We start from the raw sequence: 23,251 nt of genomic DNA on the forward strand, positions 1-23,251 counted from the left end.
TTATTATTATTATTATTATTATTATTATTATTATTTTAATTACAGCCAAAGGAGTCCCCAGGTGAAAAACCCGTACTGCATTATGTTTGACTTAAAACAATGTTTTTGTATAAAGGAGCCATTGCTGATTAAGACGTCAGATTAGGTGCTTAACTCCTATTGGCTCGGCGTGTGTGGCGTCATGAAGAAACATTCAATGCGGAAGTAGAGAAACTGCACAGATTTGGGGGAAATATTTCACTGAGAGAGGACGCTAAAGATTTTAAAACGCTGAACTTAAATATTTCGGCAGTGTATTTAGTGTGTGTGGAACAATGTAGTAGCCAGCAGGGAAACCTATAATATCTCCAGACCGTGTTTTCAGTATTTGAAGAGAGTGAAGTTCAGCTGTAACATCACGACTGCGATGGCTAATAGTAATTTACAGGTAAGTCTCTTCACGATAACATTAGGTACAGTGTGTACTACTAATAAAATCAGTGTGAAAGACATTTCGATTCATTAAACATATAATGAACTACTTAGGTTTTCGGTGGAATTGCATTTCAAGTTAAATTAGCAGAAAGTTTGTTTGTGTTTTAAAAAAAAAAATCACCATAATATATATATAAAAAAAAAAAAATCAGTCTCATTGTTCATATTTGAATGATGACCTTAACATGCGAGTTAGCTATGTAGTAACAGCTACAGCATATTTCATGAGATACCCAAACATTTTAGATGAACAAACTCCAGCCTGAGTTATTTTTATGTCTTCTGGTATGCGACATGGATCCGGACTAGTCAAACCAGTCCTGTTGCAGTTGTTTTTCTTTTCACAACCAGAAAAGGCCCTGCAGTTACACACTTTGTCTGCTGTAAGATTAGGCAATCTTTGATAAGGCAATGATTTGATATTTGACCACTGAATCTGATACGATACGATTTCGTTTCATAAGGCAACAGTTGGATGTTTGACGATACCACTGAATCTGCAACGATTCCAGTTGATTGTATAATAAATTTATAATCCATAATAATCTCTTTATAATCTATAGTAATCGAGTTTGGGTTGTTACCTATATTCATTTCAGTCTTGGCATTTTAAATTTATTCATCGATCCAAATTGTTAAATTGTTACGCCAGTGGACGGGTTTGGGGCGGAACCAGGGGTGGGTTTAGGGCGGGACCTGTTGTGGGTTTGGGGCGGGGCTTGTGGTGGATCTGGGGCGGGGCCTGTGGTGGATCTGGGGCGGGGCCAGTGCGACTGACAACACCCTGAGAAGACCCTGAAATAATTATTATGGATTACTGATTACTTTTTTGTGATGGTACAGTGGCAAAAAAGCACATTTTCTAGTCAGACCCCGTAGCTAAGTTAGAAGGAAGGAACAAGGTGCAACTGCCACTAGAAAATGAGCAAGCGAGAAACTGATAGAGGTAAAGAAGAAATAAAAGTGAGCCTAATGATTTAAATCTACCCTTTGCATCCATCGTGCTACTTTTGTTGTGTAATTCTATCACAGTCAAATAATGTTATTTATGTTATCGCATTTGTATAAACTTGTGTTTAATGTTACTTAGCTAGGTCAGAAAACGCTTCATGGTGGTGGTATGACACTTGATTTTTGCTCTATATTTTTCTTCACTGACTATAGTTAAATCAATACTAAGCATGAACTTCCTGAAAAAGAACTGAAGTTCTTCCTTTTTTTTTTTTTTGCTATAGAAAGCCATTGACTTGGCCACCAAGGCTTCAGAGGAGGACAAGGCCAAAAACTACAAGGAAGCTTTGCGCCTCTATGAGCATTCTATTCAATACTTTCTACACGTGGTGAAGTGTAAGTGAAACTCTGTGTAAATTAAGCTTATTAACATCAGCTTGACTGTATTTACCTGAAGTACTTGATGTCTAAACTCAGGTCACTTTAATTTTCTAATACAAATAGCTGCATCCCCATCATATGTATTTCTCAAGTGGAACACAGACTAGTGTATGTAGTGTACTATCTAATTTTTTACCTACTCAACCTGATTTATCTCCAATTACAGAATCTCGTTAAGGTGTATAGGTTTTATACAAGTCTATATGCGTCTGTGGCTCCAGGTCACAACTGATGTCTCTTAATACATTATATCCAAACCCACATGATTCATGACTACCAAAGTTTGCATTTTTGAGAGAATTATATTAGGTGATTTTTTTTATTTATTTATTTATTTTTTTGCATAAAACAACTGGAAACATAACGTTAGTTGTCAAGGGTTAGTTATAAGCTGATTTGCATATTCTGTGTGAGACAGCGATCAAATCTCTTCACAAATGAAAATGCATGTGGTTAAAATCTTATCAGGATGCAACCCAGGTACAAGAAACAGGAAACTGCCAGGTGTAAACCAGGTCCTAGATTACAAACTGATTCTTTATTTGAATGGAGTCCTTTATCTGTCATCTGTGGAATGTTACATTTGAGATAGATTGCTGCATTAGACTGTGCTCTGTCTTGCAGACGATGCTCAGGGTGAAAAGGCCAAGCAAAGCATCAGGGCGAAGTGTACAGAGTATCTGGACAGAGCTGAGCAGCTGAAGGAATATCTGAAAAAGGCAGAAAAGCAGCCACCTGCCAAGCCTGTCAAAGTGTCCAATGACAAAGGGTCAGTTTTTCTGCACAAAACAGCTGATGAATTCACTGCCAGTAAGATCAGTAGGCTCTTTATTAACCAAAATGTCTTTTGACAGGAATGACAGTGATGATGGTGATAATTCAGAGAAGAAGAAATTGCAGAATCAGCTTCAAGGTGTGTGAGACTGCTTCTGAGATGCTTTTAACATCTTGTCGTGGCTATTTTTTTTTCAGCCAGAGACTTTAAACAAACACAAATTGCTGATTTTGTAATGTTGGTCAATTTTATTATGAAATGTCACAGTGTTACATTAATAAAGAACGTGCTGTGTCTGTAGATATTAGGCATTGTTACGTTTTGCAGGTGCCATTGTCATGGAGAAGCCAAACATTAAGTGGAGTGATGTTGCTGGCTTAGAAGGAGCCAAGGAGGCGCTGAAAGAGGCAGTCATTCTACCCATTAAATTTCCTCACCTTTTCACAGGTACAAAAAAACCACATAGTAAGATTCTGTAAGAATTTGTATGATTGTGCTCCTTTTTTTTTTTTTTAAGAAAATATGAAAGAGCATACAAAACACATTTATTTTATTTAGTCATAGTGCTCAGATAAAGCTATTTATCACAACGGAAAATTCCATGTATTATTTTAATAATAATAGTAACTAATAACTAACCTAGTAACATATAACCCTCGTCAAACATTTGCATACCCTTATATTTGGGGCCTATTAATACTCAAATATGTTGATATTGCTGTAAAGGTTAAGAATCTGCACCTATGACTTGTTTGATTGTAATCACTGTATGTGCATGAATCGTCAGTGTGTTTTTAGTTATTAAGGAAACCTTGTGCATTCAGTCTATGTCTGCACTGAATTTGCTGGATAGTAAAATATGGGGAAAGCAAAATAACTGTCAAATGATCTGCAAGAAAAAAAAAGGAATTCAACACTATAAATTAGGGAAAAGTTATAAAAAGATATCCAAAGATTTAAAAATCAACACTTCAAACTCTGATAAAGAAGTGGAAAACCAGTTGTTCTGTGGATACTAAGCCAAGATCAGGTAGGCCAAGAAAGATTTCTGACACAACTACCAAGAAAACCTTTAAGCAACTTCTACTCAAATACAGGCTTTTCTGAAACAAAGTGGGTGACTGTTTCTGACTGTCCACGAAGAGATGCTTGAACAAAAATGTGCTTTGTAGTAGAGTTGCCAGAAAAACTACACCACCATCATAAAACAGCCCGCTTGCAATATGTCAAACAGCAACTAGAGGAACCTCAAGAACTCTGGAATAAAGTAATTTAGAGTGATGAGACAAATTGAGCTGTATGTTCACAACCATAAACGCTATGTTTGGAGAGGAGTCAACAAGGCCTATGATGAGAAATACCATGAAGCATATAGGTGGATCTCTGCTGTTCCGGGAGGTGTGTGAGCTACAATGATACAAGAAATCTGTTCAGAATTAATGGTAAGATGAATGCATCACATTATCAGAAAATCCTGGATGAAAATTGGTATGCATAAACCCAGAAGCTGTGTCTGGGGTGCACATGGACTTTCCAACATGACAACGACCCAAAGCACAAGTTGACATATAGTATGTACACTTACCTAACACGTTATTAGGAACACCTCTACAGCTACCCATTCATGGCTGCAGTTATCTAGCCAGCCAATCGTGTGGCAGCAGTGCAACGCATAAAATCATGCAGATACGGGCCAGCAGCTTCAGCATCAACCATCAGAATGGGGAAAAAATGTGATCTCAGTGATTTCGTCATGGCATGATTGTTGGTGCCAGACTGGCTGGTTTGAATATTTCTGTAACTGCTGATCTCCTGGGATTTTCACACAAAGCAGTCTCTAGAGTTTACTCAGAATGGTGCAATAAATAAAAAACATCCAGTAAGTGGCAGTTCTGTGGACGGAAATGCCTTGTTGATGAGACAGGTCAATGCAGAATGGCCAGACTGGTTCGAGCTGACAGCAGAAGAGCATGTCGGATTCCACTTCTTTCAGCCAAGAAAAGAAAGCTGAGGCTCACAGATGGTAGGGTCAGAATTTGGCGCAAACAGCATGAATCCATGGACCAAACCTGCCTTGTGTCAACAGTCCATGCTGGTGGAGGTCGTGTAAGGGTGTGGGGAATGTTTTCGTGGCACACTTTAATCATTGCTGTTGTTGCATTGTTGCTGACCATGTGCATGGCTACAATTTTTCCATCTTCTAATGGCTTCTTCCAGCATGATAATGCACCATGTCACAAAACAAAAGTCGTTTAAAACTGGTTTCATGAACATGACAATGAGCTCAGTGTTCTTCAGTGGCCTACCCAGTCACCGGATCTGAATCCAACAGAGCACCTTTGGGATGTAGTAGAACGGGAGATTAACAGCATGAAAGTGCACCTGGAAAATCTGCAGGAATTGCATGATACAATCATGTCAGCATGGACCAGAATCTCAAAGGAATGTTTCTAACATCTTGTGGAATCCATGCCATGGACAATTGATGTCGTTTGAGAGCAAAGGAGGCCCTATCTAGTATTAGTATAGTATTACTAATAAAGTGTCCAGGGAGTGTATGTATATATAATACATAGAAATTTATTTGATGATAAATAGTTTAATTTGAGCATTATTACTAATATAAAAGAATGTGTTTTGTATTATCACTCATATTTTTTTAAAAACATACAAATTCTGCCAGGGGTACATAAACTTATGAGCAGTGCTATACATGTATTGACCTGGAAGAACCTTTGCTATAATCCAGAATGACTTCAAGTGAGTGAGAATCCAATCCAGGCGTGAATAAGAGCAGTTGAAGCTAAAGAGCTTTGCTGAAGGGACGCACAGTGGATCTCTGGCAGTGCTGGGATTTGAACTTTTAATTGTGTGGTTATTAGCACAAGTCTTTAATCAGTGAGTCACCTCATGGTCATTTTAAATTTCACTTGAGATGTGAAGTTAAATAAACTCATGAGAGATTCACCAAATTCTTGAGAGATATTAAAAATGAGAGATGCTCTGGGGCATCACCCCATTTGTGGCTTTTAACTGTCTGGTTGCATACAGTGGTGGAGTTATTATATATGTTTAACTATAGTCTTTCACATCGTCCGTAAGACATGTTAATCTCTACTGATCAAAATAATTGTCCTGAAGACGTTCCCATGTCAAAAAACCTATACTGCAAAGCAGTAAGGTTACAACTTTAGCTCTGACTGTTACAAAACACTGACTCCTTCCATAAATTCAAATTCTAAAACAAACAGTTTTGATTCTAAACTCTGATTTGCTCAGCTGTGTTCAAAGCCATTGTAAGATCCTTAATATATGCACACTCTGACCACATCACAATAATTTTGCACCAGGTTTTAAACCGATAAAACAGATACACTTATGGCTTTTGGATGTTTTATAAAAGCAGTAAGCCATGTGAGGGCATGCTTTACAGTTATGTTATCATGGCTAAGGGAGTTTTAGGTAGTCTGCTTTGTGTTATGCCTAAGAACACCCTTATCCATCATAAAATCACTGTAACACACACCTTCTCATGGCTTAGTGGTTTAATAAATGTGTCTTTACAGAGAATTTCACCATATCACTGATTACACACTTATTTTAATCTGTTTATGTGGAGCATCTACTATATACCTCCCTGTTAGTACAGAAATGATAAGTTAGTGTTATATAAAATTAAACAACACCATCTGACCAATCAGAATCGAGACTTTAACTGTGCTGTGGTATAATAACCAACATTGTGCCTTCTTAACTGTTTTCCTGCCAAAGCATCTGATCAAGTGACAGCAGTGATGTAAATATTAATAAAACTTCTATAAAAATGAACAATAGTAATGGTAAATAGCAGTCCTGTTATATGAAACAATAACAATTTAACGCATAAACTTTGAGGTAATTTATCAGTAATCAGGGAAAAAAACAAGACTTATTTACTTATTTTAATAGTGTTTGAGCCTCTGTTTAGTTTGCACATTTACTCATGCCTCAAAACCCCTGTGTTTATTTGTACTCCTTTATGTTTTGTGCTGACATTGCAACCGTGGAATCTCTCACTCCCAGGAAAGAGAACTCCATGGAGAGGGATCTTGCTTTTTGGCCCTCCAGGTACAGGGAAATCATACCTGGCTAAAGCAGTGGCCACTGAGGCCAACAACTCAACCTTCTTCTCCATCTCCTCCTCTGATCTGGTGTCTAAATGGCTGGGAGAGAGTGAGAAGTAAGTCCTGGTTCTGCACTTGATTAAGCGCATTTGAGTAGCATGGTAATGGCAGACACTGCAACCTAAATATTATGTGCAGTGTTTTTCCACTATGTATGAGCCTCACGGTTAGGAATAAACAGGCTGCCTTATGAGGAAACAGTAGAAATCCAGCTGTGGTGGTACATACAGTATGTACATAGAACATAGCTCCTAATAATCTCTGCTTCTTCCTCCTCCAGATTGGTGAAGAACCTGTTTAGCTTGGCTCGGCAAAACAAACCCTCCATCATCTTCATCGACGAGATCGACTCTCTGTGTGGCTCCAGGAGTGATAACGAGAGTGAAGCAGCTCGCCGAATAAAGACGGAGTTCCTGGTCCAGATGCAAGGGGAGTTGAGGGGTGGAGAGAGGGCTGGTGTTCAGTGATTGAGAATATTGTATGGCTAATCTTATTTATTTATTTATTTATTTATGTATTTATTTATTTATTTTGCTGTAACTGTAGGTGTTGGAAATGATAATGAGGGAATTCTGGTGCTTGGAGCAACCAATATACCTTGGACTTTAGATTCTGCCATCAGAAGAAGGCAAGGGATCAGTATACAGTATTTAAACATATGTATTCATTTATGGCTTTGACCTTTCCATTTCCATATTCCAGTTTTATCAGAAAGCTTGATCTTATTAAGGATTTTATAATTGTTATATCAGTTCTGACATCACATTTCAAGAACTGCTACTTGACCAGTAACAAACTTATTTGTATAGCACTTGTAATTTGTCTATAGATGGCTTAATAGAAATCCAGATGCAGATTTAGATCCCTAATGAACAAGTTAGAGGTGACAGTGGAAAGAAAGGAACTGTCTGAGATGAAATGAGGAAGAAACCATTCAAAGGAACCAGACTCATCCTCTTCTGGGTGACACCAGACAGTGGGATTATAAATCATTACAGTATACAGGTGTAGAATAGTAAAGGCAGACAGTACTAAGTGTATTGAAAGGATGATCAGCGTGACCAGATTGTGAATAAGACTTGAAAACAGGACAATCTTTATGACTACAGTCGCAGTTCTTACGTATAAATCTACAGAACCCAGGTGAGATTATCCACTGAAGCAAGAGTGAGACTAGATGATATAAGGTCACTGCATGTGGATGTATTGTACCTGAAATAATGCATGTCTACACTGATTCTACTGTCAGACTTTGTGCATCTCTACTGTGTTTGTATGGCTCAGGTTTGAGAAGCGTATTTACATCCCACTTCCTGAGCAGCATGCACGATCGCTCATGTTCAAGCTCAACCTCGGTACAACCCCCAACAGCCTCACCGATAATGACTTCATCACGCTAGGACAGAAGACCGAGCACTATTCAGGCGCCGACATCAGCATCATTGTCAGGGACGCTCTCATGCAGCCCATCCGCAAAGTACAGTCGGCCACTCACTTCAAAAAGGTGGGCGAGGACATGCCTGATGAAGTTCAGAGAAGACTGAAGTTGTGTTTCTGAATATTAGAGCCTGATCAGTGTGATTTTTTTTTTTTAAACCAAATGCATTAATGGTTAGAAATTGGATTATTAAACAAGTTATCAACATGCTAATTGTTCAGAGCCCAGTTTCCCCAGATTATGCTTATGTTTTCCTCCTAGAGAAGCATTATGAGAATAAGAAATCTTTATTGTGCACATCAAAGTAGAGATCACTAGCAAGGGGCTAGCAATCTAACAGTGCACCGCTGGGTAGGCTAGTGTCTATCTGTATTGGACACACGATAGATCTAAAATAAAGTGCAGAGAGTGAAACCATCATCCCTAGTAGCTCCTGATGTGTGTATTTCTATTACCCGATCTGTGTTTTTCAATTTGAGTATTTTGTTTTCCAGCTTATCAAAAAGGGATAATATGAATCATGTAGTGCTGTAGTGTAGTGTAGTGATAGTACAAAAATGCAGCGCAGTAGAGGCTGAGCAGACACTCAATACAGAGAAACACACAAATACCTCAGTCACTAGCTGGTTAACATGAGCTCTCCAGAGAAAAAATGATCACTCCTGAATCTCTTTTCCCCTTATATTGTTATATTGACTCTCACTCTGACTCCCATTTCTCTCCCTGATTAGCTGCTTCCTTCATGATTTGCAGCCTGTCACTATGTAGTCGGACTGCTTTTGTGCCTGAATTTGGGGCGTGATCTGAGTTTGCTTCAGTTTCATGAAATCTGAGATGACATATGACTAGATGTGTGTGCAAATTTCTAAATTCATCTACTTGTAGATTTCTGTAATACTTTCTTTTTTATGTACAGGTCCGTGGAAAAACTTGGAACAACCAGGATGTAATAGCGGATGACTTATTGACCCCTTGCTCTCCAAGTGACCCAAACGCGATAAAGATGACGTGGGTAGATGTGGAAGCTGATAAACTCCTGGAGCCCATCGTCAGCATGGTGAGGATAAAATGCAAAACATTATGATATAAAAATATTATGTTCAACTATTAAATATACTATATCTCAATACAAACCTGAGCATCAGTACATGAGCTTATATTAATTTATAGCTCTAGTTTATATTTCCCATATCTGGGATCTGAATTTGTGAATACAACTGATTTACAACACCATGATGTGGCAGGAAGTTGGTGTACTGAATAAGGTGATAAAGTTGACCAGAGTTTAACTTCATACGAATGAGAAGCAATATGAAAACAACTACTAGGAGCAATGACAGTCAAAGTATAGGAGCGAGAGATAGTTAAACTTAAGACACTTAATTTTTAAACCTCTGCTACTAAGTGGTGAAGGCATTATATTTTCAGCTTGTCTGTCAGTCTGCTGCTCCATCCAGCTGTGCAACCGTCTGAGATTCTCGTTAGCGCTCTATCTCACGAATGAGTGGTTGAATGTTGATTTACATGGAATTATAAATTATATGGAATTGATCCATGATATTGATGTATGATACATGGAACAGGATCAGCTGTAAATCAACCCTATTTGTAATTACAGTGACTTAACATGATGTTGCGCCCCTTTAGGAACCCTTGTATTAAATGATTTGGTTAAGATAAAGTGTTAAATTATTTTAAATTAACTTATTAAGGGGATCATACTTAGCTTTTACGTATATTGTGACAACAAAATAGTAGTAGAATTTTCTCACATTTTTGGCTAGTATAGTCTTAAAAAAGTAGGCTACCATGTTTTAAGCTCTTAAATTGTAATAGATACACAACATCTGGAAATGTTTTATTTTGTTTTTATTTTGACTTTATTTTCACCCAGTAAAGCATAAAGTTAATGGTATATGTTTTTCAGATTTCCTTAAAATGGTATGCCATCATGATGTATCGAGATGTAACATGCCGTATATCATGCTATATGTTATCATGCCATGTATCATCATCATGCCATCATGATGTACACACTTGTACACACAACTTCCAAACTCATTCAGCTTTTTTGAAGTATTGCACTGAGCTAAGCACATCCTAACTACTCACTGGGTCAGAAGTGGCTATAAATAATGCTGGAAGAAATTTCCATTAAAAAACACAGCATCAACATTGTTATTTTCCATTTTAGCCATTAAAATTACTTCAAAAATTTAAGCAGTGCTCATTACTGCAGTCATTTGTGTAATGTGTCTTTGTGGGTGTCTGTGATCTCCAGGAGGACATGCTCAGGTCACTGGAAAAAACCAAGCCCACTGTGAATGAGGAAGACCTGAAGAAGCTGATGAAGTTTACTGAGGACTTCGGCCAAGAAGGCTAATTACACAGCAACCATAAAACACAAAAAAACAAGGACCTTTGTTTTATGCTTTTTACATTCCATTTTATCTTTCTACTGAGAGTTTATTATAAATACTTTTGTAATAATGGCCACTGTTTGTGGAATATAAGCTACATAATGTAGCTTGTTGAACTGCCTATCTACCTAATATGGTGTGAACCGGGAACTGAGATCATGTATTTATTGTATGTGGAAGTTATACTGGCGGGAATATTAAGCTGTAAGTTGGCACTTGAATAAGTATTGTAAATAGGCTTGGCCAGGAGATGGTAATTAATGATAATGTCCTAGTTTGAAAATTTTTTATTTAGAGATTTAGAGAAAAAAAAAAATTGAGATTTTTGTCAGGTTGAAATGATAAATGATATAAATGTAAAAGTTTGAAGAAGTTTGTGGGTTTATTTTAGTGACATGAGACATGACTTCCAAAATAGCACATTGATTTAAGGTGAGCTCTGTCTGTGTCGGTCTGTATGCGTGTGTCTGGGGTTCACCTCCTCACTCCCGTTTCACTCCTGACTGTAGACTGTTGTTTGTAGAGTGCTGTACAGAGCAGCAGTGAGGGAGACAATAGGCCAACTTTAGACAAAATGGATCACCATAACCTGCCATCCAATAGACAAATATGTGAACAGTACCTATAAAATACAGTTATGTTAGATGTCATTTTTCTTTTTGCTTGCTTTTGTTTATGACCACATGAGTACATTTGGCAAGGTACACATCTGGGGGCGGTCGTGGCCTAATGGATAGAGAGTCGGACTTGCAACCCGAAGGTGAACCTGAAGGTAAACCTGAAGGTTGTGGGTTCGAGTCTCGGGTCCGGCAGGGATTGTAGGTGGGGGGAGTGAATGACCAGCGCTCTCTCCCACCCTCAATACCATGACTGAGGTGAGACCCTTGAGCAAGGCACCGTACCCCCAACTGCTCCCCGGGCGCCGCAGCCCTCCGGGCGCCGCAGCCCTCCGGGTGTGTGTTCACGGTGTGTGTGTTCACTACTGTGTGTGTGCACTTGGATGGGTTAAATGCAGAGCACAAATTCCGAGTATGGGTCACCATACTTGGCCACAAGTCACTTCACTTCACTTCACTTAGTGTGCACAAAGCGACCTGTATCTCATATGTTTACATTTAAACGGTCAATGGGTGTAGCTACATGGTAGGTATTCCCAATAATTTGACAAAAAGTGTATGAGTTTATATTTATGCCCAGTTATCTTACATTAATGACTGCAGCTTTCATAATGCTTACGAAATTACTGTGACTTAATGGCTGTTACTGATATTTGTATGCTTAATTATGCGTGCAATACCAAAACAGTGTATCGGCTTATGGACTCGCATGGCCCCATGTGTTTTTTTTTTTTTTTTCTGTGCAGTCATTCCATGCAAGCATTGCATACTAAAATTTTCAGCACAACTTTACACTCATGCTCGACCTACCCTCCACCACTCACACTCCTGTGTCTGACTGACAGGTCAATCAGACATTTCCCATTAACATCCACCATTAACTCCACTAACTTCTTTAACCACTCGTTTGTACTTAAAACGATAACTGCACTTAATCAGCTGCAAGCACACAACTCTTCATTTCATTGCACTGTAACAGCTGATTTGCACTACAAATGACTGCACATTAACACATACTGCAATTTATAATGTACATTCATCTTAACATGCACATCCAAATCAGCTCTATTTAAAGCGCCTGTTTCTTTTTAATGTGTACATATTGAAATTAGTCTTATAGCTATTTGCATAATTAGCATAATCAGACTTTTCTTCATAACTATCCCAAAACTACAGAATGATACCCAGAAATGTCTACTGAAATCGAATTAAATAGAAATGTGGTTACACATCCTTCTGTTTCTTTGGGTCAAATTCAGTGTATACCCTGATTTGCTTTAAAAGAAATTACTAGAGAACATCCTCCACATGTGAAGGGTATCTGTATTACTGGCTATGCCACTACACACTGGTCTCAGGGAATATCTCAATGCATTTCACATTGTTTCTATTTTCTTTTCTTTTTCTGCTTAGGAATGAATGAGGCTCAGTTGCAAGTCTTCTCCTGCTAAATGTGTCCAGTATATCTCAAATATCAGGACATCCGATTGGGAGGAATTTGTGAGACTGCTGAAATCACACGATATAAAGCATGAGTGACGCCGTGTTATTGTACTCAGTGTGGGAGGAGTTTTAATACAAGAGGTGTATTCACACAGGAGAGAATCCATAATCACTGCTCCCAGTATGGGAAAAGTTTTAATACAAACAGTAGTCTCCACAGACACCAGTGTATTCACACAGGAGAGAAGCCATATCACTGTTCCCAGTGTGTGATGAATTTTAATCACTAGAGTTCTCTCTACATTCACCAACATATTCACCTAGGAGATAAGCTGTATTACTGCCCCCAGTGTAGGAAGAGTTTTAATACAAAAGGTAATTTCCAGTGTGTTCACACCAGAGACAAGCTGTATCACTGTACCGAGTGTGGGCTGAGTTTTACTTTCCAGTGTTGGCTCCAAAGACATCAACACATCCACACAGGCTCATATACGTAAATGCCCCCAGTGTGGGAAAAGTTTTAATCGAAAAAGTCATCTCAACCTTCACCAGTGTGTTCACACACGAGAGAAGCTGTATCACTGCTCCCAGTGTGTGCAAAGTTTTGCTTAGAAGAGTTTGCTTCAAATACACCAATGCATTCACACAGGAGAGACACTGCATCAGCGCTCCTACTGTGGAAAGAGTTTTGCTTACTGGTGTTTGCTTCAACAACACCAGCACATTCACACTAGAGAGAATTCATATGACTACTCCCAGTGTGAGAAGAAATTCACTCATCATATGACATTCAAGAGACATGAGCTTTCTTGTGACAGCAACTGTCAAACCATGAAATATGATTTTTATTATCATTGTTCTTCAGCTAATACTGATTTGTGTAATCTGTATTTGAGTTTATGTTGAAGACCAAAACTACATGTTTCCTATTTTAATTTTAATTTTTGATTTTAACCATAAAGCTGCTGCAAGTAAGATTTGGGGGCTTATGGTACAGGGAGCCTTGTCTCATTGAAAAGTGTTTGTGAAAGAATATTCCATAATGCAACTGTTGTGAGTGGCAAGTTAATACACAGAGAAAATTTAAGGCATTGTCCCAAACCACATGCAATGCTCACTAAATAGTGTTTATGAACAGTATTGATACAATTCATAAATTGGCAAGCTATTTAGTGCAGTATTACTCCATTTGCATATTCACACATGGGACAATTTGTTGTACATCCGGTTCACACACAGGTTCAGTTCCTCAAAGAGGTATTTCAAATTTCAAGGTATTTCAAACATAATGTATGCCAGGATTCATGAAAATCCAGATTTTTCAGTTCCAGATACAAGGTTTAGACAAAATCAAGATAATTTACCCAGAACAGTTGTGTGCAGTGTTAGTAATACTCATCATACAGATTGTGCTTTTATTGAACATCTTTTTAACAAAGAGATTTTACTGATTGTAGTGATTTTTTGCCAACTAATCTATTTGAAATTATTTGTAATTTCCATTCTGAAACTCATGCCTATATCTTTTAATGATGAAAAATGCTTTGTTCTTCCCTTCTGCTTTTTCCACAATACAGGCCCTTGAATCTGGAATAGGTCTAGGACATTTCAGAAATGTAATATTTTAAAAAATGATGTTGTTGGAAGAACATTGGTTCATAGAGAACATGTACACTGCAATTCAGTTTAGTCACTTACTTTAATTAATTTCACAATAGTATAACATGGAAATGCAAACTGGTTCAGCAACAAATAGTGTATGTGCAAGTAAACTGGACCAAGAGTAAGAGAGTACAAGTTAAATACAACTTAAAACAGAGTATCTTCAGAAGGTATTTAGTAGATTTACATATTTTGGTTATTGGTTCACAAATACCAATATCTGTAACACTCAAAATGTGATAAATTGTTGAAGGGAATTTTATTAAACATACTAATTACCTCAGTTTAAACCCAATTTAACACACTGTTGCTCATGTAAACACAATGTGCAATGCTCAAGTAAACAGGGAGTAAATGTATTTAGTAACTAATATGGTCTAACATAGACCATAATTAATGTTACAGTATATCTAATGAAAAACTGACCAGAAGAAAAGGTGAAAATCCAATGCCCTGTGTACATCATGTGTTTCTCCTTACATTACTGTGGGAGGTCAGATTCCCTTGGATGTTACTCAGAGAGCATTCATTCACTCATTTTGTGTTAATGGGTTAAAATGTGCTGCTTCATTTTACTTCTTCAGAAAACAACAAAAAAGCATATAAAGTAGAAACAGAAATACCATAACAAGGCATTAAGACATTTTCCACAAACCCAAACCAAATAAATAACACAAACTGGAGAGAAGCTTTTTAAAAAATTATTTTCCAAAAGAGGAACAAGTATCATAAATTCTACTATTATTATAGCGGCTTTTCAAGTTCTTCAGAATGAACACTTTAGAAGTGTAGAGTAAATGAGGGTTCAGTGATGGACACACGGTAGGAGTAAAGCCAGAGCCAGAAGGAGAACAAGCTCTCACACCAATGCAAACCTGGAGTGCTTCTCTGATATTCTAATATACATTACACATCATTGTTGCTATGGAATTAGCTCAAACAGAGCAGATATTCATACCTAAATCTGAGCTCTGGTGTGGGTCGTCGGTGGCTGTATTTTCTGACTGTGGTGGCAGTGTTCATAAGTTCGATCTTTTGGCGCAGAAAGGAAAATAATATGCATCTTAAATGCAGCTATGTAATCACTTGATTTGGAGTAAGGCAAATGCTTAAGTGATAAACAGTGAGTTAATGAGTTAATGTTTGCAGTAACAGATGACTCAACATATAGATTTGCATTTTTCCAGCAACCTAGTTCAACACAATATACTGGGTCATGTCCAATCTCAATCTCAACATATTTGATTATTTATAGCATCTGGTCTGCTTCTTGGATTTTTAGGTCTCCATGTAAGGCCACAATGGAAGTATGTGCATGTCCCAAATAAGGCCATCATTGACCTGTGATGAAATCAAGATCAGAATCTTTCCAAAATGCATTAATTATTGCACTATTCGTATTACAGATTTCCACCAACTGACAACTTGTTAAGTTCAGGAATCATCAAATGTTTATGCACAGCAAACCTACTGTTAGTCTTAAGTTTCAAGCAAATGTTACCTCATGTTTGTCCTGTTTGATCAGCTACTAAGGTCTGCTTAGAAAACATCCCATGGACTCAGCGAAAGAAAAATTAATACAATGCCAATCATTTTAAGATACCATAATGAAAAGGAATCACCGGTCATACTTCATTTTACCACATTTAGCCTACAAATGCGATCTAAGCAGGTGACCCAATTTTCATGTGCAACCACCCTGACACCCGTTCAATACTGTCTCAGTTCAACCACTTCATTTCATTTCACAAAGTACATGTGAAACAAACTCTCTCAGACCAAGCTATAAATGCTACCATGAGGCTTTGGTTCATATAGACTAATTAGCTGTGTGGAAGCGCTTGTGATCTGTTAGGCAGTTAACATCTATTAGATCTAAGTATTACATACATCATGGGGTTGCAGCAAAGATAAGAGCAGTAGCACAAGACTAGTCCATCTCACGTTGGGACTCAGAGGGACAGAATGATGCATATTAAAATACAGAAAATAGGGAACCGATAGCCAATCCTGTTGCAGCACCGGTGAGCATGCCGAGAGCGATACCCCCTGCATCATCACGCCGACGCTCCTCAATGATCACATGGTTGACTTCATGTGCAGGGTACGCTCCTGAGGGACATGAGTAGAAAAAAAAAAACAGCTGTTTACATTCATTGACCATTTTATATAGGTGAACTCTGCACAACTCATGTAACATCCGGTTGACAAATGTACATGGATGCTGACAAATTGTACATAGAAGCAAACAGGGTGCATTCTGTAACTGAATATTAACTGTGACCTATATGGTAGATAGCTACAAGTTGGGTGTACCTAATAAACTGGCATGTGAGCATATATATATATATATATGTATATATATATATATATATATATATATATATATATATATATATATATGTATATAAAAAGGGACACCAATCTTGTAGATGTAAAAACTACAGACAGTGCTCAAAAAATAATAATTCTTGTCAGTGGCATAATCTGAACAGTGAACTTACTGTTAAGTCAACACTGCACTTTACCCACACAGCTGATAAACTAAATTAAACAAATTAAATAATAAATGTACAAGTATATATAACATTCAGTGACAGCAGCTGATCTACCTTGGTGGTGATAGGGGGAGGCAAATGCATACTGGTGCCCACCTGCAGAGTACACAGCATTAGGGGCATAGGGAGGAGGAGGATAAGGGACATAGCCGCCATATTGGTCTGGGTAGTATACCTGGCAAAAGAGTTTTTGATCAGGCACGTTTGTCCAGGGTGAGACAGAACACAATACAAGCACACAGCTAAGGTTTCAGAGAATATGAGCTCACAGCTTTCCAGTTACTAGCACAGAATCTTATTCGCTGAGTCAAACACTCACAACAGCCTGAAATGACTGAATTACTGCTGGAATTACAGTAATTTTCCTACTAATATTACACACAAATAATTGGATGGGGACGTAAACTTGGCTCCTACCTGAGGAGTGGGGTTTAATTCCGCATAAGAAGGAGGAGCGGAGGCAATAACTTCCTGGGTAAAACCAAACTGAGGGGGTGCCACCACCTGCAAAAGAAGTAACACCACAAGATTTCACAAGCTAACGAAGACAGAGGAAAATGGAAGATATGGAAAATATGGCACATTTATGACTGGAAATAACAAAGATTGCCATTTACATTTTATATCTACAACATAACAGAGCTGTCTGTTTTGACCGGCGCAAAAAGAGTTAACTACTCCACCCATAATGTTCTTCTTTAAGTAAGCAATGACTCACTGTGTTGATTCTGGCATCCTGAAGGGCCACGGTCCAGGCCCTGAACGAAAGAGAGCAAAGAGTAAACATTAATGTTATTCACACTGCACACACTACATGATTTGTCTTTGGGTTATAAAGACTAAAAAGCACATGTTTTCAGTCTTAAAACACAAGCATAAGGACTGACAATGTAAAACAGGTGAGTAACAGATAATGTCTTTGTTATTTCTTTACCAAGGAGTGTTCATAATTTATTTGCTTTGGTCTAACAGCTAGAAGTATAAATAAACACAGATCAGCTGACTTACAGGGCATCATCTGCACTGTCTGCACAGAGGCTGATAACACGTCCATCACGGCACACAATCTGAAGAAGGGCTTCTCTGCCTTTTCCTTCCGGAGGTGTTAGATCTGAGGAAACAGATACAGTGTGAAATAATTAAAACTCCCATAAGCAATTATTCATCCACAGATAGTACATTCATCCACAGACCAAAAATTATTAGCAGGATTAAAGGTTTACCTCGACATGCATTGGCATTGCGAATATTAATACAGTCCACCCTCATGTGGATCTCATCCTCCATGTCACGCCGTTGCTGGTCATCATAGAAAATTAGACGGCCATCTGACCAAAGGTCAAACCAGTTTTTCTTCCAGCGACGCAAGATGGTACCTACATGAAAATATTGGAAAAATGTGCATAAGTCTAAAGCTCATATTTGTCTGGAGTACCGTATTATACATCATACGACATACATCACTGGTTCTCAAAATGGGGTCCGGGGTCCAGGGACCAGGGGGTCTGATTTTTATGAATTTAGTTACAGTGCTGGAAATCACAACCCAGCATTATCAAAGCTATTAATAGCAAAATTTATTAATGATTTTTTAAAATATAGTTATTAGCTTGCTTAACACATTGGGTTCTGTTTGTGGAAAGTTCAGGAATAAAGCTCTAAGGCTTTTAACTAGACTATACTTACTGTACACATTTTAAGAAATAAAGGAAATAAAGGGTCCGCCAATCTATCAAGTTTCTGTCTTTTTTTATTCATTAATTGAGAAAACTGTTTATTTATGATAACCATCGACATATAGAAAATGTTTTTAAAAACGCCCTGACATCACAAAATATATAAATACATTTTATTTACATGAAATCATTAACACAAACATAGATATCTATACAAAAACAAGTCTAACAAAATAGCCTAGGAAACGCTAGACTCTAGGCTGAATCCCAAATGCCTCTCTAGTGCACTATGTAGGGTTCAGAATGGATCATTCCGTGTCCTGTGCAGTTCCCCTACATAGGGATTACAGAGAGAAACGGGATTCCGCCTTGAGTAAACAGGGACAAAATATACTTACTCTGGCGGTGAAGCCATCCGCTTTTAACAAACGCCATTCCTGAAGAAACGGATGATCTGTAGAACAAACAAACAAACAAGGAATTAAAAATTTCCTTTATTTTATACCACGGTTAAACCGTGAAAACATTCCTTATCCTGCGAGCCTGTTTTGCTAGCTAAAGCTAACGGATTGTTTGTTCAGACGAGAAGGCAACTCAGAGCAACACACATTTCGCTTTAAAGAATCGTTATATTTGTTAATTTCTTAATAGGATATGTAATTAGGACCAAAACAGAGAATAAAAATGACTTTACCGTTAGGTGTCAAAGTGTCGAGCTAGTAATGGACTCCTGCCGTTTACGCGAGTGACGTCATCGCTATCATCCGTCCCATCAGCTGATTCTGGGGGCGCGCGAGGTTTCAGGAATTCACTTCCGCCTGTAACGCGATTACTGCTGCCTTTCTACAGTTAATAACAAAAAACATGTGTATTTAAAGTAAACCTCCATTCTGAAACACATTAAATATGTCTGAAATGAAATATTCGTGATTCAGCGATTCTGGAGCTGATGGGTTGTCTAGTGCTGTAAGTTAATTATTCAGGTGAGAAGTTAGAGGTTGTGCGCCGCACTGACGTCACAGGGAGACACTGCTAGGGCAGTTATGCTGTGTTCAAGGCAAAGTTATAATTCTCCACCTACAAGCAGGAAAAGCCATCAAAAACACCCCATAACCTGCAATTTCAACTAGTCAACTCGGGGTAGTCTTCTTAACTACCAGTTCCTAACCTGTTTGCTGAGTGATGTCAAATCACCCCAAACACACACACACACACACACACACAGTGTAAACTACCCATTCTCTACTTTTAAATTATGCTGCCGGTAATTTGCAAGTTGTAATAACATCTTTTCCCACCTCGGCATGTTTGATCATATGAGGTGACATGATAAAATATATATTTGGATGTGTGAAGCATGTATAATGTAGATAATGAATATATACTGAACCTGAAATAGATATAGAAATAAGTACATGAAAAAAAGTGAAATGCCAGCCTGGTCAATCCTCTCACCACTCGGTGGAGCTGTTTATTCCTGATGTGTTTATAAGGCTGACCTGCTCCCGGTTACTGGCTGAACAACATAAAATCAACAAAATGACATGTTTTATAATTTTATATTTTAATATGTTTTAAATTACAACAGCTAGACTAAAATGTTGGATGAATTTGGACTAAGGTGTTTCTGTCTTTTCCTTTTCTGTCTAGACTACTTCAGTCACATATGCAAGGACTTATTTAAATATTTTTAAACATCAGCTTGAAGCCAGAAATTCAAGCCAGTTCAAGCATACAGCTGAGCAGTGGAGGGATAAAGGTCTTCCAAATTTGTTCTTACACCATGCATGTGTGTTTTATTGTGAGAGCGCAATTTTACTAATGTACTTTGCTTTGTTATTTGTCTTATAATGAATGTGAATAAGGCTAAGATGTAGACAGCATTTAGACTTACCAATGAGTAGTTACAAAAAGAACCTGCATATTAGTCATAGGCTAAAACAGCATGTGCAAAATTTGCATGTACAGCTGGGAGCAAAAGTTTGCCCTCCCTTATGGGTAGGTTTCTGAGTTTGGAAAAACAAGGAAAATGTACTTGTATTTTACAATTTTTCTTCAAAAATATTATAATTCCAAGGTGGTCAAGGGTCTTCAGTCGTCACTCTGGGGAAACTAATGTTTCAGTGTAGAACCCTAAAACTGAGTGTTTCCCTATCAGAAAGGCTTCATAAAGAACTCTTCCAAGAAACTAAGAACCCATAACCATTCAAAGAACGCTTAAGGATCTTTTTTAAGATTGTGTGTACACTCTAAGAACATCAATCCCAGTGAGACAACCAAAGAACCCTTCAGGGTGCCATATGGACCTGTTCCTAAGAGACTAGTTTTCACTTTCTGAATTAAGATCACTCTCATGTTCTCAGCAGAATTCATGTCAGTGCTGACAGATATAATTTGATTTTTTGTTCATCCAGCTTAAGCCAATGAGCTCCTGATTGAAGTGGTTTATGGACCTAAGTCTAGCCAATGGTTGATGGACTGAATTTTATCTTAATCCTCTTGATTTTCTGAACAGATGACTCAGAACAGTTGTTGGCGAGCAGAGGGATTGTGTGACTGAAAAGTGGTATAAAGAAAGTAAAGACGTGAGCACTCAGCATGCATTGGGTCAGATATAGTATAATCAGCAGCAAGGGGGAGTTATGGAAAACTTTGGCTCTTTTTGGATGGCAGATGGTCATGCGTTAACTGAAAAGGTAATGCCAATTTGAACACTTTCTTATAGAAAATATTTTGATTTTTTTTTAATGTAATAAATCCTAGATGATCTACTGACACTGGAGTGAAAAGCAAATTTATATAATGTGTAATTTTAAAAAATTAGTCAACAGGACAGAATTATTCTTCTGCTTTGCTATGCTGAAAGCCCCTTGTCTTTGTGCATTTTTTCTGAGTAGCACAGGGTTTTTGGAAACTTCAAGTCACTTTTCTTTAACTGTTTAGCAGGTAATGTGTAAAGAAAAAAGTCCATTCCATGGCAGTTGGAGTCTCTTTATATGGCCATTTCACAGGAGAATGAACACGGCTGGTTCTTGTTACAAGTAGGTAGTTGACACATTAAGTGGAGCAAAGTTGATGGAATGTTGAGTCTGTTTCAAAATGAAGCAGAGAGAACAAACGTGATTTTGCGTGAGGCCTCTTGGTACAGCCTCAGGTTTCAGGCGAGGGTGTCTCGGATTTTGCATCCTTGGCAGCGGCTGCACATAAAGTTCGAGACCCAGCCCAGTGATTTCTGTTACATTTGGTTTTCCTTCACTCCAGGCCTTGGCTCACGGATCTGTTATACATTCTACTCTACTAATCCAGAATTTCTACTGACTTCAAAGATTTGAACAGGTTGTCAGATTTGATTTTCTTAGGATCTCTGCCATTATTTTACAGAAGATTCACTGAGATATGGCTATAAATCACAGAGCAGATTGAGAGCACTGAGTCAGTCAAGTCTGAAATCATAATCAACAAAGGAAATTCTTTGGCAGATGGAGTATGTGCCTGGAGATTCCTGCACTTCCTTTCCACTCGCCGTTTAAGATTCTGTCCTCTTCTTTATTCTCCTTTGGAAGGGTAGAATTACGCTCCTCCTTCAAGGGGCTGACCTTGATGGCAGCTTCACCAATAGCCTGTTTGCTTTGTTCCCATTAAACCTGTTGTCCAGCCTATCGCTTTCCCGTGCTGGTCATGCCTGTCTCCTGAGCAACACAGGAATCTTAACACATGTGGAACTTCAACAGTCAGACTCAGTCCCACGCACACCGTAGCTCATGGAGGAGGAAAGTAGACAGGGCTAGCAAGGGAGAACAGTCAGGAGGCTAAAGTCATGTTCTTAAGAAGTGGGAGTGTTCAGAGAAACTCAGAGAACACTCTCTTCACACTTGAGCCGCCTCCAGAACAGCTGGAACTGGGCTGAACAAGAAAAGCAGAGAAACAGAAACAGAAAAAACAAGAAGGGAAAAGCTACTTATGAAAGAGACTTAAAACAGAAATTGGACCGACATGGCTGTTTAGATGTGAATATGTGGCATGCTTGTTAACTGACTTTCAGATGGAGGTCAGCATAAAATGGGCTTCATACGTCAATGGGGAGAATGAGGTAAGATGCTGAAGTCCGCCATCCTTTTTTTCCACTTACTACATGATTCAGAGTAGTTGCATAATTTGTCTACTTGATTTTAAATGAATATAATTGTAAATTAAAGCCTATTACCTGAAAGCATTTTGTCACTTTTATTACTAGGAAACAAGACAGCTTAAATCAGGGGTTGTATATTGTTTTTGAGTAGCAGTGAGTCTTTGAAAACCTTTCCAAAGTTTATGGGAAAATCTTCGTTTTAAGAAAAATATTGTTTTAGCTATTATTTGACTTATCTTTGATATTTCAACTTTGCTGCTGAAGTAAAATATAATGAATGCACGTCAAATACTGCAGTTGACTTAAATGACTTAATACATGGTCCAGTTCTCAACAAAGTCATTCTCAACACATTAGTCCTTTGGCATAAGACTCGGGCTTTCAGGCTTTTAACAAAAGGCATTGTGTTGTTGAATTTCAAAACCTGAAGTAAAACTGTGTCTCTGGTCATATGAAGGATGTCTTTACTGGGTACAATGTAATATGTTTTAAAATGTTAGCTGT

General features: G+C 38.1%; 3 protein-coding genes across 6 annotated transcripts in view; 2 read left to right on the forward strand and 1 right to left on the reverse strand.

Annotated features, from left to right (window-relative positions):
- The first annotated feature begins 159 nt into the window (after positions 1 to 159).
- On the forward strand, positions 160 to 11,983 carry LOC113527219 (vacuolar protein sorting-associated protein 4B). Its single transcript, XM_053238088.1, has 11 exons — positions 160 to 427; positions 1,710 to 1,821; positions 2,491 to 2,635; positions 2,721 to 2,779; positions 2,969 to 3,088; positions 6,704 to 6,860; positions 7,085 to 7,231; positions 7,349 to 7,432; positions 8,089 to 8,308; positions 9,159 to 9,299; positions 10,524 to 11,983. The coding sequence occupies exons 1-11, from the start codon at positions 407 to 409 to the stop codon at positions 10,623 to 10,625; spliced, it is 1,308 nt and encodes a 435-aa protein (XP_053094063.1). The 5' UTR covers positions 160 to 406; the 3' UTR covers positions 10,626 to 11,983.
- Positions 11,984 to 14,402: 2,419 nt separating this feature from the next.
- plekhb2 (pleckstrin homology domain containing, family B (evectins) member 2) lies at positions 14,403 to 19,446 on the reverse strand. 2 transcript variants are annotated; one of them, XM_026930377.3, is made up of 8 exons: positions 19,313 to 19,446; positions 19,017 to 19,072; positions 18,166 to 18,318; positions 17,951 to 18,053; positions 17,661 to 17,700; positions 17,360 to 17,446; positions 17,039 to 17,117; positions 14,403 to 16,496 (listed from the first exon to the last, which is right to left on the reverse strand). In XM_026930377.3, the coding sequence occupies exons 2-8, from the start codon at positions 19,051 to 19,053 to the stop codon at positions 16,360 to 16,362; spliced, it is 636 nt and encodes a 211-aa protein (XP_026786178.1). In that variant the 5' UTR covers positions 19,054 to 19,072; positions 19,313 to 19,446; the 3' UTR covers positions 14,403 to 16,359. The 2 variants fall into 2 exon arrangements, with proteins under 2 accessions (XP_026786178.1, XP_026786168.1); XM_026930367.3 differs by having other exon boundaries at positions 16,997 to 17,117; positions 19,313 to 19,443.
- Positions 19,447 to 20,925: 1,479 nt separating this feature from the next.
- The window catches only part of si:dkey-121a11.3 (uncharacterized protein KIAA1614), a 28,574-nt gene continuing 26,248 nt past the window's right edge, over positions 20,926 to 23,251 (forward strand). For 2 of the 3 annotated variants that reach the window (XR_008302618.1, XM_053237963.1), the window contains exon 1: positions 20,926 to 22,708. The gene's annotated coding sequence lies outside the window, so the exon portion shown is untranslated. The remainder of the gene's footprint in view (positions 22,709 to 23,251) is intronic. The other variant, XM_026920060.3, reaches the window with a different exon arrangement.

The sequence above is a fragment of the Pangasianodon hypophthalmus genome, chromosome 11 (assembly GCF_027358585.1).
Source record: "Pangasianodon hypophthalmus isolate fPanHyp1 chromosome 11, fPanHyp1.pri, whole genome shotgun sequence".
Classification (NCBI taxonomy): Eukaryota; Metazoa; Chordata; class Actinopteri; order Siluriformes; family Pangasiidae; genus Pangasianodon; species Pangasianodon hypophthalmus.